Genomic DNA, 16977 nt, shown 5'->3' with positions numbered 1-16977 from the left:
CGACTGTTCTGTCAACCAGGAGCTGATGTTTGGCTCCTCTTGTGTCTCTACCAATGCCCTTCTGTGCTTCGTTCATGTATTGATACATGTGTCCACTTATCTTAGCCGCAATGATGCCTGACATGAGCTTCCATGTTGTGGAGAGACAGGTTATTGGCCGATAGTTGGATGGGGCTGCACGCTTCGAGGGATCCTTCATGATCAGGATCGTTCGCCCTTCGGTTAGCCATTCTGGGTGAGTCCCATCCCTCAGCAGCTGGTTCATTTGTACTGCTAGGCGCTCATGGAGTGCTGTGAGTTTCTTTAGCCAGTAGGTGTGGACCATGTCCGGGCCTGGTGCTGTCCAGTTCTTCATATCTGAGACTCTTTGCTGTATGTCTGCCACTGTTATGATAACTGGGTTCTGTTCAGGGAGGTTGCTGTGCTCCTCTCTCAGGGTCACCAGCCATTGTGCACTGCTGTTATGTGCAACCCATATGCCTTTCCAGTACCTTTCAGTTTCCAGTCTTGGTGGGTCAGCTCTGTTGTTAGGACCCTGCCACTGAAAGTACACTTTCGCAGGTTGTGTTGCGAACAGCCTGTTCATTCATCTGGCCTCATTCTCTTTCGTGTACCGCTTTAGGTGACTGGACAAGGCTTGGAGCCTTTGTTTGGCAGTTTCGAGTGCATCAGGTATGGTCATCTGGATGTACCTCTCGGGTATCGGCCTTTTCATCACACCTCTCTGGGCCTCCGTCAATTGACTCACATCTTTCCGGGTCGCCTTGATCTTAGCCTCCAACCGTCTTTTCCATGGTGGGTAACGTATCTCATGGCTTCCATGGTTGCTCTTATAGCCCAGAGTCTCCAGGATCACTGATGCTGAAGCGTATATCAGCTCATTGGTTTCTGTGATCGTTACGGTAGGGATCGCACTCAGTGCTGCATTCACACTTTCCATGAGACTTTCAGATGGTACTTCACATAGCCCTTGGGGCCCTTCACCATGGAACCTGCGTTGTACCTCATCAATCTCAAGTTGTGACAGCAGTTGCCGTTTGTGGATGTTGGAACATGTGAGCTACTAGTTGTTTCGTGGTCAACCGTGACTGTGGGTTTCGAAGTAACCATTTAGCCCACATTCTCTGCATGTAACCCCTCTGACTAGGGTTGCTTGAGTAGTACCATTCCAACAGAGCCATGTTATAGCATCTCGACCATCTCCGCTTTGTTCCAGTAGCCCATTTTTCATCAAGGTGCTCTGGTTCCCCAGCACCTGACGCAGACCTTGTTTGGCCGGGCGACATCTGAGCCGACATGTCATTCGTTATACTGTCTCTCATCATTGTATGAGGTAGGCATTAGCGTGAAGGATCTTGCCCAACGACCCACACTGGATGGTTTTATGTGCTCATTTTTGCCCCAAGCGGGATTCGAACTACCGTCTCCCGTATGCCAAACCGATGCCATTCCAACTGAACTATCCAGCCGCATATATATATGAAAGTCAATATATATAGTCATATATATAAAAGTCAAGCCGTATATACATATATATATATATATATATAAATGTATATATATATATACCATATATACACACACACGCACACACGCACACGCACGCACACACACACACACACACACATGCACACACAAACGCGCAGTATTTGATGTTGATTTACTGTTCATCTGTAGGTGTGTTAAAAACACTCTTGCACTCCATCCAGTCATCCATTATCTGATCTGCTTATCCTCACAAGGGTCACGGGCATGCTGTAGCCTATCCCAGTCAGTAGGCGGGGTACACCCCAAACTGGTAACCAGCCAATCGCAGGGCACACATACCTGTAGATGAACAACCATTTGTGCTCACAATCACACCTCGGGACAATGTCACATTTACAAGACATTTTTACTTGAAAGTGACTTTAACCTCAGGTAGTTTGTATACAGTATGTCTCAATTCTTTCCCTTCTCAAAGGGTCAAATTTATTTGGCGAATAAACAGTGAACAGTTACTGCGGGCAGAGAAACCCATCTTTTCACTCTTCTCGTTCATAATGTCGTTCCCTCTCATTTGGACATAAAATCCATGGATTAATGTCCTGAAACAGGAGAGAGACACAGAGCGACTGCCAAAATCTCGACTCCACTGCCGAACTGCATGCCATGGGGATTATTTATGCAGACATGTCATGCAAACAAGCACAGTGTGCTTGCACTCTTGCGGCTTCATATAAAATGTTGACCTCATAGACAGTTGCCAGAACATGTTTTCAATACAGTCCATATTAGATGTTGCTTTTATATTACCAGCCAGGATAATCGGAGCTGTGTCTCTGGATGCAAATGACATGCAGAAATATCAAGCTCAACCTGGTCCCCTTAGCTCTGCTGCAATTGATCATTTATAAGTACCAGTACACACATCCATCCATCACCTCATTCCTCACTGGAATTGAGGTGGGAAGGGTGTTGAAAATTTACAATGAATGCAGACAAGGGAAGGGGAAAATAATTTCCTTCGGATACTACACTGAAGCTGCAAACATGCAAATGTAGTCTGACCCAATGTTAAAATCCCCATAATGAAGCTTAATCACAGTGATTATTTAAGTGATCGAGGCCTGCAACTGCCTGATAATCATCCGCTATTATTAGCGTAACAAGAGTAATACACCATTTGCCTTGTTGACCCCTTTCTCTAATTTTGATGGAATCGTAAGTGAATTTTACATAGGATATTCAGCATTGAGTATTTGGCAGCACATTGCAACTCAGTTTTATTGCATACCTGGTACTGTTTATTCAAGATTCTGCTTCATTTCACGGCACCTTAGGGGAAGAAAGTAACTCAGTTTGGCTCTCTGGATGTCACGAAAGATGAAAGGTTTGTAGTTGTTTCTTGCCTATGAATATTATTAAAATAAAGATAAACTGTGCATTAACGCTTGAACATGAAGGCTTTAATTTTTATTTAATTGCTTATATCTGTGGGACTGCAAAGTGGCGTCAAGCTGAAGCTGGGCAGAGCTCCACAGCTGTGGAAAACTTCGTGCCTGGTCCCAGTGCCCAAGACCCCCCACCCTAAGGAGCTGAACAGCTACAGACCGGTGGCGCTGACGTCTCACCTGATGAAGACGCTGGAGAGACTCATCCTCGCCCACCTTCGACCGCTGGTGAGCCCGTCACTGGACCCGCTGCAGTTTGCCTATCAGCCTGGCATCGGCGTGGAAGACGCCATTATCTACCTCCTCCACTCAGTGCTGTCACACTTGGAGAAGGCTGGGAGCACTGTGAGAATCATGTTCTTTGATTTTTCCAGTGCCTTCAACACCATCCAGCCCAATTTGCTGGGAGGCAAACTGCAGAACGCCGGAGTGGACCACCATCTCACAGCATGGATCATAGATTACCTCACAAATCGGCCGCAGTACGTGAGATTGCAGAGCTGTGAGTCGGACCGGCTTCTCTGCAGCACTGGAGCGCCGCAGGAGACTGTTCTGGCTCCATTCCTGTTCATCCTCTACACCTCGGACTTCAGACATGACACTCCAAACTGCCACCTTCAGAAGTTCTCCGATGACTCTGCGATTGTTGGCCTCATTACAGAAGGGGATGATCGGGAGTACAGGGGACTGACAAAGGACTTTGTGGACTGGTGCCAGCAGAATCTCCTCCAGATCAACCCGAGGAAAACTAAGGAGTTGGTTGTGGATTTCTGCAGGAAAAAGTCCTCACCAGCACCGATGAACATCCAGGGTATGGACATAGAGAGGGTGACCTCCTACAAGTACCTTGGTGTTCTTCTCAACGACAAACTGGACTGGTCCACAAACACGGACACCCTGATTAGGAAAGGACAGAGCCGACTCTTCCTACTCAGGAAACTGAGGTATTTTGGGGTTCAGGGGTCACTCCTTAAGACGTTCTATAACTCGGTGGTGGCCTCGGCCATCTATTATGGCATTGTCTGCTGGTCAGGCAGCATCTCGGCCCGGGACAGAAAGAGACTGGAGCGACTGGTCAGGAAGGCCAGTTCTGTCCTGGGTTGCTCCCTTGACACTCTGGAGGAGGTGGGCAACAGAAGGATGCTAACTAAGCTAAAAGCTATGACGGCCAGTCCCTCCCACCCCCTCCAGCCCGCCTTGACAGCACTTGGTAGCTCCTTCAGCCAGAGACTGTTACACCCGCGCTGCAAGAAGGAGAGATACCGACGCTCGTTCCTACCGACTGCTGTCAGGCTGATGAATAAAAAATAACAATCATAATAATAATAATAATTAAATGATGTGAAGGTAAATTGTAAATAGTACTGCGATTTATCCATTTGTGTTCATATTGTATTTAATTGAAAGATGTTTGTTGTTTTTTTTTTTTCTCTTCTTCTTTCTACATACATTCTTGCTGCTGGAGGCTGTAAATTTCCCCATTGTGGGACAAATAAAGGATATCTTATCTTATCTTATCTTATCAATAAAAGAATGAAGTACACTTCTGAAAAAGGCAGGCAAGATTCAACAAAAACTGAATTGTAAGGCAGCCTGCATTAGTCAAAGAAGCCGGCAGACGGCACAGTGAAAGATAGTTCTGCATCAACCCTCCATTCTACATCCCCCCTAACCCCACTCCCACCCCTTCGCTCTTGCATGCCTTTACGACCATCCATCAGTGTCTATGTCCTCTGGCCAATTTTCTTTTGATCCAGTTCACACTTTGTCGACTCCCCCACTCTTCCCAAGACCTAATTCTGTCCGATGGGAGGAGCTCCCTCATTTATTACATGCACAGGGAGTGGGGGAGAGATGAGAATGAGGAATGGAAGGCCAAGTGGAAACTCAATATGGAGCTTGGCGTATGAGAGATGGGAGGATGGGTCATATATATTGAAGTTATCGTCTTCCTGTTGTCCATCAAGAGAGTAAAGATTTTACGCTGCATAGTTTAGGTTGACAGCACAAAATGAATTTTAACCTCAGTGCCTGCAAGCTTCAAAAAATCAACGTACTCTGACTTGGCTTTCGCTATGGAAAATGTCAGTAAAGTATTTGTTGGTACTTAAAAAATGTATGTCTTGTATTCTATCTTGTATTGACTTTTTTTAAATTGACTTGTTTTTTTTTATTAGTTTTTAATTTTTATTTTCTCATAAATGCTCCATTTTAGTTGAGTTTTTTTTTTAGTTTTCCTCTTCTTGTGTAATACGGTAAAGTAAACTACAAATCCTATTGAGCATTAGTCCTCTTCTCTATCATAGTGTTACAGAACCGATAAAACATGATATTGTATGTTTGCGTCAAAGGGATGCAATTCAAATGTTTTCTTCTCTCTTTCTTAAAACCTGACTGTGTACGAGAAATATTTAGTTTTTGAACAATTAAAAATTATTCTAGTTGACTGTTATGTGATGAAAGTCAAATTGAAGGCAATGAATCAATGTGATTGTAGGTGATCTTAAATGAGTGCTGTTTCTGTTATGTGGAGGGCGCAGAGACCAGACTGAATTTGTTCATCGAGGTTCATGGACGGCTTTCCAATATGTGTGTGTGTGTGTGTGTGTGTTTTTTAAAAATTGGGATGTTGGAGATAGGATGATGGTTACTTTATTTGGATTAGAATTATTTTTTCAGTTTTGGGGGTATGCCCGCTGTTTTGACTATTAGTAGTCTAGAGAGATGAATGATTTAGGTTAGAAATAAAGGGGGCCAAAGACAGGAGGCAAGCTTGAACCACAGCAGTAGAACGGGTATAGAGTTGGCAAGTAGAGGCTTGGAGCAATGTGAGTTTTAGAGATGTCCATGGCAGAAGGCGGAATAAAATTTGAGGGTGTGTGCATCGGTAGGACAAGGGGAAGGAATGAAGATGGACTAAGAGAAGAGGAGGACGTAAGTTGCTGATGGATCTGTTTGATTTTTTAATCGAAAAAGGACATAAAATAATTATAGAAAACTGATGAGTACAAGTAGAAGGAGTAGAGTCTAGTGGGTGTGAGATATTGTCAAGTAACGAGAATAGTGCCTTGGAGTTGTCATGATTCGGTTTGGGGACCAACAGGTGTCACTGTAGAGCTCCCCTGGCAGCTGCACACCTGTTGGCCATAGGTAATCAGGCCTATAAAAGGACTCTTGCCCGCACACTCAGTGTCGGGTCATTGTTGTTTTTGCTACTGTCATGTTTGTTTGAGTCATGTTTTGGTTGCTGCTATGTTTTATCTTCAGTCATGATTTTGTTTGCTACTTTGGACTTTGTTTGCTTAGGATTTAGTTTTCTGTGTTTTATCAATACACATCTTCAAATACACCATGCTCCTCTCTCCTGCCTGCTTTTTGGGGTCCACCACCACCATGCAACGTGACAGGAGTTACCTTCATTTTTACGCATTAAAGTTATGTAATAGCTCATTTTTTTCATGAATTAAACAGTTTTCTTTGTTGGTAGGAACGAGCGGCAGTATCGCTCCTTCTTGCAGCGCGGGTGTAACAGTCTCTGGCTGAAGGAGCTACCTAGTGCTGTCAGGGCGGGCTGGACGGGATGGGAGGGACTGTCCATCATAGCCTTTAGCTTAGTTAGCATCCTCCTGTTGCCTACCTACCTCCAGAGTGTCAAGGGAGCAGCCCAGGACAGAACTGGCCTTCCTGACCAGTCGCTCCAGTCTTTCTGTCCCAGGCCGAGATGCTGCCATTTTGGTGTGGTTCTAAAATGAGCTACAGAGGTTGTTCTTTGGGGCTCGTTTTTTTACGGACGGTGATCTTGTTTTTCCTGACTTAACGACCTCATGGATGAACATAAAGATTTTCATCATATTTGGGCGGGGTCAAGTAGAGAGCCTTCACGCGTGTACCAACAAGTACCGGCGACCCTGTTAATCTCCCAAACCCACGGGGGAGACCAATCTCTACACCACGCACAGTACTGAATAATTGGGGTGGTAAAAGGATAAACCCTCGGCCCCAATTATGCCAAACTTCAAGATAGTCAGTTTCAACGCTGAAGGAATTTCATCAACAAAAGCCGAAATTCTCTCCAACCTCAAAGCTGACATATTATGCCTACAAGAGACCCACAAGGACTCAATACCACCTAAAATCCCAGGCATGCACCAAGTCGTCCACCATGCTAGCCCTGTTCATGGAAGTGCCATCTACACACGAGATCCATCGAACATCCTAAACAGCAGGGATCTCTCAGAAGAAGGGATGGAAATACTTGAAGTAGAAACGACACATATCACCATTGTGTCAGTTTACAAACCACCATTAACACCATTCATGTGGCCCACAACCGTCAGCCAAAGAAACAACGCCCTAGTTGCTATTGGTGATTTCAATAGCCATAACACCATCTGGGGCTACGCCCAAAATGATAAGAATGGAGAGGTCGTTGAAGAATGGGCATTAAATAACAACCTGACAATCTTACATAATGCTAAAGATAAACCATCCTTCATGAGTGCAAGATGGAAAAGAGGCTATAATCCTGATCTGGCATTTGTGTCCTCTAACATCTACACAAATTTTGAAAAATTTGTCAACGACCCAATCCCCAGATCACAACATAGACCAATCACTTTGAATGTGAGGCCAGTCATCAGGCCTCTCGACTCCAAATCAACACCCAGATTTAACTTTAGAAAGGCAAAATGGGAAGACCTCACCCTTGAACTAGATTCCAGGATCTCCACCATTGCAGCACGAGCAGAGAACTTCCAAAAGCTTGTCTGGGAGGTTTCCAGGAGACACATCCCAAGAGGATGCAGAAAGCATTCCTTGCCTTCCTCATTCCTTGCCTAACAGATCAAAGCAAGGAACTTTATGAGGATTATGTTCAAGCATATAATGCAGATCCATTTGATGAAAATACCATCCAACTAGGTGAATTGTTAACAGCCTCTGTTGCAAATGGAAAATGTGAACGCTGTCAAGAACTTATATGCAACACAGATATGACTCATAATAGCAAGAAGGCATGGAGCACAATAAAGAAATTGAATACAGAAAAGAACATCCGAACAAGAACAGCTGCCGTTACACCGGACGAAGTGGCAAACCAACTACTACTCAATGGAAAACCACCCAATAAAGAGCGAGGATACCTCAAAAAAATGAAATCAGAAATGGACTGCATTATGCAAGAAAGTGATGAACTCTTCAATCCGTTCACCATGGAAGAACTCTTGGAAGTCATGAAATACCTCAAACCTGGCAAAGCAGCAGGACTTGATGGTATTACAACAGAGATAACTCAGCACTTCGGTACAAAGACCAGATCATGGATACTTGCTCTCTTCAACAACTGTGCAGCAAGTCTAAAGATCCCGAAGATATGGCGAAGAGCAAGAGTCGTGGCCCTGCTAAAACCTGGTAAAGACCCAGAGAATAAAAAAAGCTATCGTCCTATTTCGCTCCTATGCACCCTCTACAAATTATATGAACGAATGATAATGGCCCGAATGCACCCTACAGTGGAAGAACAACTATTGCCAGACCAGGCTGGATTTCGTCCGGGGCGATCATGCTGTAGCCAAATATTAAACCTCGCTCAGTACATCGAGGATGGTTTTGAGGCCAAGCAAATTACTGGTGCAGTTTTTGTAGACCTGACTGCTGCATACGACACAGTAAATCACAGAATCCTTCCCCTGAAACTTGCCAAAGCTGTTCATAATACAACGATTGTGAAAATCATACAATCACTGCTTACAAACAGACGCTTCTTTGTAGAAATGGATGGCAAGAAAAGTAGATACCGAACACAAAAAAATGGTCTCCCACAAGGCTCTGTTCTGGCTCCAGTACTTTTTAACATCTACACAAATGACCAGCCAGAGTTTGTAAACATCCGAAGATTTATATATGCCGATGATCTGTGTATTGCCACCCAATCGCGCTCATTTGAAACCACCGAAATGAGACTATCAGCTGCTCTTCAACACCTAACAGAGTATTATAAACAAAACTCACTTAATGCCAATCCAGGAAAGACGCAGGTGTGTGCATTCCACCTAAATAACCACCAGGCAAATAGAAAATTAAGCATCCACTGGAATAATGAGAGACTTGAGCATTTTGACTATCCCGTCTATCTTGGAGTCACATTGGATCGAACGCTCTCCTTCGCAGAACATGTAAGGAAACTCAAGTCAAAAGTTGCCACAAGAAACAACCTATTAGCTAAACTTGCTAACTCTAACTGGGGAACAGATACTAAAACTCTGAGAACAACAGCTCTAGCACTATGCTACTCTACTGCTGAATATTGCTCAGCAGCATGGGCAAGATCATGTCATGCTCACAAAATAGATCCTGAGCTGAACAACACATGCCGAATAATTACTGGCACACTAAAACCAACACCACTGCCTGCACTCTACAGATTGGCGGGCATCGCACCACCACACATACGTAGAGACATTCATGCAAGGGCACAAAAGCATAATCAAGAAAATGACACAAGACACCCCCTCTATGGTCATAGTGAATCAATAAGAAGACTGAAGTCCAGAAAGAGCTTTATGACTGTCCATAGTTTAGATCCTGAGCAGTCAACAAACCACAGGCTCGAAAAATGGAGAGAATGGGACAGCTCTGCACTAAATGGTGCAATCCAAAGCCCAAACGAACATCTTCCAAGTGGAACAGCCCTCTCAAGAAGGAACTGGGGGACATTAAATAGAGCTAGAACCAGAGTAGGCAAGACTCGGAACAACACCTATAAATGGGGACTCTCACTCAGCAGTGAATGTCCGTGTGGCCACCCAATACAAACAATGGAGCACATTCTTCGGGACTGTGAACTGGGGCCCACCTGCACAGATCAAGACCTCTTAGACACTAGTGATGCTGCCAAGCAATGGATCCAGTACTGGCGCGACAAGATATGATGATGATCATATTTGGGCAGAGTAGGGCCCGTTGGCCACATGCGGCCCAGTCACTGCAGCTTTTAGGAATTCAAACCAAAACGTCAAGTATGTGCTGCTTTTATTTTGATGGGTGCATGAGTCAGTACTGCTGAAATGTATTGTCAGTCACCAGTTATTTCTCTGACCATTCTAGTAAATATAAAAAAAAATGAATAGCACCAGCACCAACTGTGGTCCTGTTGTTAGCAACAATTTCGTGTCAGCAGTAATCTTATTTCCTGCACAATGGAGGGAAGAGAGGAATTTGCCCTGGTTTTGATAGTCAGAACAACAGCTCATACTCTTGTGGTTTGCGCTCATGTCAGCACACTATAAAAATATACGGTAACAAAAAATATGTACACTGTTGACGTGGCTTTTTTTGTGTGAGAGTTTACAAAGTAGTGATTTAATGTTAGAATGTGGAGATAGATACATTATTTAGATCTGACTGATTTTAATAGTTTTCAGCAGTTTTGTATTTTCATTTTTGAATGACCGGTACGTATCTTAACAGCTTGCTTACAGCAAAATTTTAAATCAAAGTCATGGAAGAAAAAAATCTCTGTCTTTACCCTTTGAGTCTGCTCGGCAAAGGTAAAATTTCCTTGCGCTTGTTTCTCCTGAAAAAAAAAAAAAGAAAAATGATGATAGTAAATTCCTAAATAGTACCTGTGCTGTTTCCCCAATTCCCTTGCCTCATCTAAAGGTTCTCCTAGATGCTGTGTGTCACGCAGCATTATGGGGCTACCCACCAAGGGCTCTCCTCGCCTCAGCTGACAATTTAATGTGCGCTCTAAGGATGGCACACCGAGTATAAAAACTACACTTTCATTGGAGATATCCGTTTAGTAGATGGGTCAATTTGGAGGCACAGCTGCAGCAATGCACAAACAAAATTGATCCTTTCATGGTGGTTTGTAAAACTGCCTTACCAACACTAAGAGTTACAAAATCCCAAATTATTGTGTTGTTGGATGAAATCTACTGTGCTCATGCAGAGTCAAAACTAGTTTAAATGAAGACATTTGGGCAGTAAAATAAATTCTAACTTCTAAAGACATTAGGTGTGCATTCGTTTGACCTCTTTCTACATTAATTAGCGATAGTATTCTTTTTTTTTTAAACACCAGAGTATAAGACTGAACATTATTAGGCTTCCTCTTTTCCTTTCCGCTTGTCCCACAGCACGTCATCCTTTTCCATTAAAGACTATTTTCTGCACTTCTCCTCTCTAAAATCACCTGCCCTCACGTCTTTCAACACTACATCCATCAACCTTTTCTTAGGTCTTCCTCTGGCTCTCTTTTCCCAGCAGCTCCATACTCATGACACTTGGACCCAACATACTCGCTGTCTCTCTACTGGATGTGTCCAAACCATCTAAGTCAGCTCACTCTAACTTCTTCCCCCAAAACATCTAAACTTGGCTGTTCCTGTGATGAGTTGATTTCTAATCCTATCCAACCTGGAGACTCCAAAAGAAAACCTAAACATCTTCATTTCCTCGACCTGTAGCTCTGCTTCTTTCTTTAGAACCACTGTCTCCAATCCGCACATCATGGCCAGCCTCACCACTGTCTTAGAAAATTTCCCTTTCATCCAAGCCAAAACTCTTCTCACACACTTGACACTTTACACTAGCCGTTCTAACCTGCTTGGAGCTGTTTCTTCACCTCCTTAACACACTCACCGCTGCTCTGGACTGTTGACTGTCAGTATTCAGTCCTCCATCTTCGCTATCTCATCTTCCTTTAGCCACAGCTCTCCTCCTCCAGCCCTATTATTCAGACACATATAGTCCGTCTTACTTCGGCTGATATTTTATTCTCCTCCTTAGCGGTGCATGCCTTCACTTTTCTAAATGTTCCTCAAGCTGCTCCCCGCTTTTACTGCAGATCACGTCATCTCACAAACAACTTAAATTCCTCTGTCACACCTCCAGAACACCTTACCACCGTTCTGCTACCCTCATACATGTCCTGTGTGATATGGGTTTTGGAAGGGCTTGCATAGCTTTTTCATCATTATCTCCTTGTCTGGCAAATATCTTTCTCAGCTTCTTTACTGTCCAACCTGGCATTCATGTCATCATATGTCTCTTTTTGGCCTTATGCCCCCTCTGCCTTTGCGCCGTCTCATCTCATCTCCTTTGTGCTATGATGTTCATTGTGACTTCTTATGAGTTAAATAGGTTGAAGTTTTTTTGGGGGTTTTTTTTCTAGACAATGGTCTTTTCTTCTTTTTTTCTATTAACCCGCATCCCACCTCTTCTCTGTCTTCGACCACCAGGAGCTGAATTTCCACTGCTGCCCTGTAGGTTAACGGTTATTGTAAACGTTATTGGCGCCGCGAGAGTGGCTGCCTTTCCAGCAGCTCCTATATTTTGTTGTTCTACTTCTTGCTTTGATAACTTTGCTGCTGTGAATTCGGAATTTCTCCATTGTGAGACTAATAAAGGTTTTCTTATCTTATCTTAAAACCATACTGATCTGGTATGGATTTCTTTGGCTGAACCCTCATAAATGTTCGGCAAAGTTTTAAGGTGGATGCCCTTCCTGATGAGATAAGATAAGATAAGATAAGATAAGATGTCCTTTATTTGTCCCACACTGGGGAAATTTACAGCCTCCAGCAGCAACTTTCTGTATTTAACAGGGCATAAGACCAGCCTCCAGCACTGGTTTGTGCACACAGTTCATCTGAATTTATATTTTTAAGAACATTAGCAGCGCAAGATTATTTATTATTATTATTATTATTATTATTATTATTATTATTATTATTGTTATTATTATTATTATTGGGCGTCCAGTGGTTAGCACGTCGGCTTCACAGTGCAGAGGTACCGGGTTCGATTCCAGCTCCGGCCTCCCTGTGTGGAGTTTTTATGTTCTCCCAGGGCCTGCGTGGGTTTTCTCCGGGTGCTCCGGTTTCCTCCCACATTCCAAAAACATGCGTGGCAGGCTGATTGAACACTCTAAATTGTCCCTAGGTGTGACTGTGAGTACGAATGGTTGTTCCTCTCTGTGTGCCCTGCGATTGGCTGGCAACCGATTCAGGGTGTCCCCCGCCTACTGCCCGAAGACAGCTGGGATAGGCTCCAGCACCCCCCGCGACCCTAGTGAGGATCAAGCGGCTTGGAAGATGAATGAATGAATGAATGAATGAATGAATTATTATTATTATTATCATTATTAATAAATAATAATAATAATAACAACATTATTAAATGAGCAAAAATGGAATCCGTTTTCTACTTTAACACAGAAGAGGGTTGAAATACTCTAGAATATATTATGATAAGAAGGAAGCATGAGAAAGCTAAATGCACTTCGTCAGAAGTGCAGTCAATGAAATAGTTCGAGTGTCGCAAAGGCCACTAATCACTACAGTTTTTGCAGTTTTTGTAAGTATAGTATTCCCTTGCCCTGAAGCGACATTGCAAAATTACTGCCTAGAAAGTAGATTTTCTATTCCAGGCTGCAGTCCAGCACCAGTTTTTTGATCGTGACACTTCCCCCAAAGGAAGAACACGTATATTGGCTCAGATTGGTGTCTGCTGTGATTTGTGTTTGGATGTGAGTTTGCAGAGTGTACAAGTGTTAAACTGTGTTAAACAAGTTAAACTGAGAAGGACGAATCCCAAGGTTGCATCTGAAATCCAACAATTCTAGCGTCACATAACTGCTCCCTCATTAAGGCTGATGTGTACAGTGTAATGGAGAATAATCTAATCATTACTCAAGACAAACATGAATGCCAGCACAAGTCTGCACGCTGCGTGCAAGCCAAAAGCCTCAAAAATGCAGGCACAAGCAATGAACGTACAAAGTGTGAATACAGAATCAAGTACACCTCAGAGTTAGGGAGAGCTATTTTTTTAATAATGTATGAGGTGGCGTTTTGCCACAAGGAAACGGAAGGCCTCATGGTGTAGAGGTTTAATTATCTGTCTGCCGTGTAATCATATGAAAACAGCTTACCACTCGTCTTTTATTAAACCTCTTCGAGTTGTTAAAGCTGAAGGGGCACGTTAATGAATTATTAAACAAACTTGCAGAGAACGTGTACATTGAACAGCCTCCCGCTTGCAAGTTTTCTTGCGGCCGGTGGGAATACTCCATTGGACGATGGGGCTCGCTTTCATGTGAGCAGCTGGACCCAGAAAAGGAGTCAGCAGTGTCGTGTGCAATTTTGAGTCAAACACGGGGAGGAATGCTTTGATTTGTGTTTTTCTTTTTACACTTTGTTTTGTCCCCCCTATGGATTCTACAGATGGGAATCAATTTTGCACAAAAGTGACGTGGACATTAGTGGCGCTGAGGCTGCTCTGCTTTCATTTTACCTCTGGGACAACAAGCTTCGCCAATCAATGACTTTAGATTGCTGCTGCTGAGCATTTAATAAAACACATTACAACCGTAATTGTAGGACTTGAGAGAACAAGGTCTGAATATCCGAGCATTGTTACATCACAAGTAGTGAGGCTCTCCTCTGTTACATAACAGCTTTCTCTCAGGTGAGAGCAGAGCAGCAATTAATGCTTCTGCCACTTCTGAAATTCGATGTGTCACTAACTCTGAGGGACGGGACGTTATCTGTTGTGTGTCTGACACTAACAGACGTTGGACCTTTGGAGTTCAACCGTTAACGTCGGAACAGCTTCATGTAAAGTTCTCACACAGCTACTATGAACACAGCACTTATGAGCTACCAGTGAATACACAAAGCTTTAGTGTTAGTCAATCAAGTCAGCCAATTCTTTGTTTGTTTCTTGCATGCACGGTCAATAAATCTGATTCTGATGGACATGGACGGACATTGAAAACATGACAATCGAGAGCATCTGGTTTTGGTTTGTCATTTTTATTATTGTGTGTGGTGCAAAGAGGAGGAAGCTTATTGCTGCCTCCAGCAAGGAGGAAACAACATTGCAACCAGCCTTTGCAAACGGAAATTTCGAATTGTACCTCCAGTAGTTGTCCCATGGCATTCTTAAAACATAAATCTCGGATCTGAATGGATCCGCGGCATGCTTTTGATGTAACATCAAACATCATCAGCAGGAAATCAGTGCGTGTGGACTTAAGTACAAAAGAGTGGGTATGCCCCCTGAATCGGAATTACATTCTATTTCGTCTAAGCCAAGATTTAAAAGCATCTTTACCTTTTGAATACAAGCATATTTTGAATGAGTAACAAAAATGTATTGATTTTAGATTTCAAACAAATTGGCTCCCCGCCTTCGTACCTGGATGCCCTCTGTGCCGGGCTGCTGCAGCAGTTTGACTGTGCGTGTGTGTGCTGTCTTTTGACCGCGGCCATCATGCCAGGTTAGGTTGCTGCCTCCGGAGCGACGTGGCAGCTGGTAGCTCAGCTCCTCAGCCGAAAGCGTGTGCTCCAGGGAGGCACGGCAAAAGCTGAAGCTGGACGCCGCTGAGAATAGACATAAGAAGAGGGAAGTGACCCACGGTCATATTCCAACGACCTTCTTGAATACCGATTTTCCAAATGAGCAACAAGGGCAGCAATATAAGGAGTGATCTTCTGAACCAGAAAGGGCCACATTCACTCTTGATTACATGCTGTCACGTTTTGCCCGAAGCGATAGAATGATCGCTCCGTGCACAACAAAATAAGGAAATGGATCCCCGAAATAGCAGACACAAAAAGAGATTTTGTCAGATAACAAAAGGAGTCTTTAATAAAGAACACAAAATACCCGACAGGGAGAATAACAAAAAGCGCTGGTCAAAATAGGGACCAGGGATAAAATAAAAGGACAACTGAAAACGCTTGCGGAAAAAGTTAGCAAGGAGGGTTAGATTAGACAATGAATATAAATTTCATTCGCAAGAGGAACAACGACGCGTAATAACAGCCACAAGGCTAAGAGGCAATGAATAAATGCAAGTAGGAATTGGGCGAGAGAAATTTTGGCACGGCGTGTAATTCTCCGGCAGTGAGTAGACTGCCAGAGCGTCCAAATAAAGGCTGAGCAATTACTCCCTAATGGGTGACAGGTGTGTAAACGGCGGGCAGAAAGCCCGCCCCCTGCTGGCAACCCCGGGACGTGACACATGCTTTGTAGATTGAGGGCTGAGAATTTGAGCTACATTATGTAATCAAGCAATTAGTGCTTGGCTAAGCCACGAAATTCCTCTTGAATCACAATTAATTTGCCATAAATTGTGGACAATTCTGTGGTTTTTAGGACAAGTTGAAGGAAGATTCCTGCGTACACCATCCTCCTGGACGGACTGCACATCATTGTCAGTACACACACACAGACACACAAACACGCATGCAGGCACGCAGACAGACAGACAGACAGACAGACAGACAGACAGACAGACAGACAGACAGACAGACAGACAGACAGACAGACAGACAGACAGACAGACAGACACACACACACACACACACACACACACACACACACAGCTCCAGTGGTTTTCCGGCCGCACCCAGTTCATTCAAGTTAAATCTTTCTAATCCCATCCATCTCTTTTGGTGTGCCACAGGGCTCTGTCTCAGGCCCCCTACTCTTTATTGGCTACATTTTACTTCTTGGCAATATTTTCCCTGAATTCAATCTACCCAGTGTGCATCTGATGTCAATTCAACCTCAACATGACCTCAAAATTCAATCTTCAACATCATATTGATGTCAAACTGATGTCATGAGCACGCTCGGTCCACTTTCACTGTTACTTATACCCAGCCCTACCTCTCCACTAAAACCCATCGTCACACTTCCTTCTTGCTTGCTAGCTGACTACTTCGTTGAAATCAAACACTGATTCTCCTTCAACATTATACAACTCAAAAGTGATCAATTCTGGAATTGGCCACCAAGTCTACACTATCCAAAATTGTCAAGTATTCCATTATACTTGACCGGTCACTTACATTTGAAAAAGACATCAACATTCTTATCCGTACAGTTAAAAACAGATTAGGCTTTCTCTGCTGGAATAAATCCTCATTAAAGCAGTCGAGTAAAATTTTTCTACAATGACTCTCCATCCAATCTTGAAGTCATATAGATCTGCTTCAAAAGCCTCCTGGACTTTATATACCATACTGCC

At 43.5% G+C, this 16977-nt stretch overlaps 1 protein-coding gene and 1 long non-coding RNA gene across 4 annotated transcripts in view; one reads left to right on the top strand and one right to left on the bottom strand.

The window, feature by feature from the left end:
• Positions 1-16977, bottom strand: part of LOC127595351 (sterile alpha motif domain-containing protein 10-like) — an 88374-nt gene that overhangs the window by 22721 nt on the left and 48676 nt on the right. For 2 of the 3 annotated variants that reach the window (XM_052056856.1, XM_052056857.1), the window contains exons 2-3: positions 15138-15322; positions 10459-10506 (exon numbers count right to left, since the gene is read on the bottom strand). In XM_052056856.1, coding sequence (XP_051912816.1) covers positions 10459-10506; positions 15138-15322 — 233 coding nt within the window. The remainder of the gene's footprint in view (positions 1-10458; positions 10507-15137; positions 15323-16977) is intronic. The other variant, XM_052056858.1, reaches the window with a different exon arrangement.
• Positions 1-16977, top strand: part of LOC127595403 (uncharacterized) — a 69400-nt gene that overhangs the window by 42808 nt on the left and 9615 nt on the right. The window lies entirely within an intron of this gene.

The sequence above is a fragment of the Hippocampus zosterae genome, chromosome 2 (assembly GCF_025434085.1).
Source record: "Hippocampus zosterae strain Florida chromosome 2, ASM2543408v3, whole genome shotgun sequence".
NCBI lineage: Eukaryota > Metazoa > Chordata > Actinopteri > Syngnathiformes > Syngnathidae > Hippocampus > Hippocampus zosterae.
The sequence above is the reverse complement of the archived record's forward strand: the minus strand, read 5'-3'. Positions and strand labels throughout refer to the sequence as shown.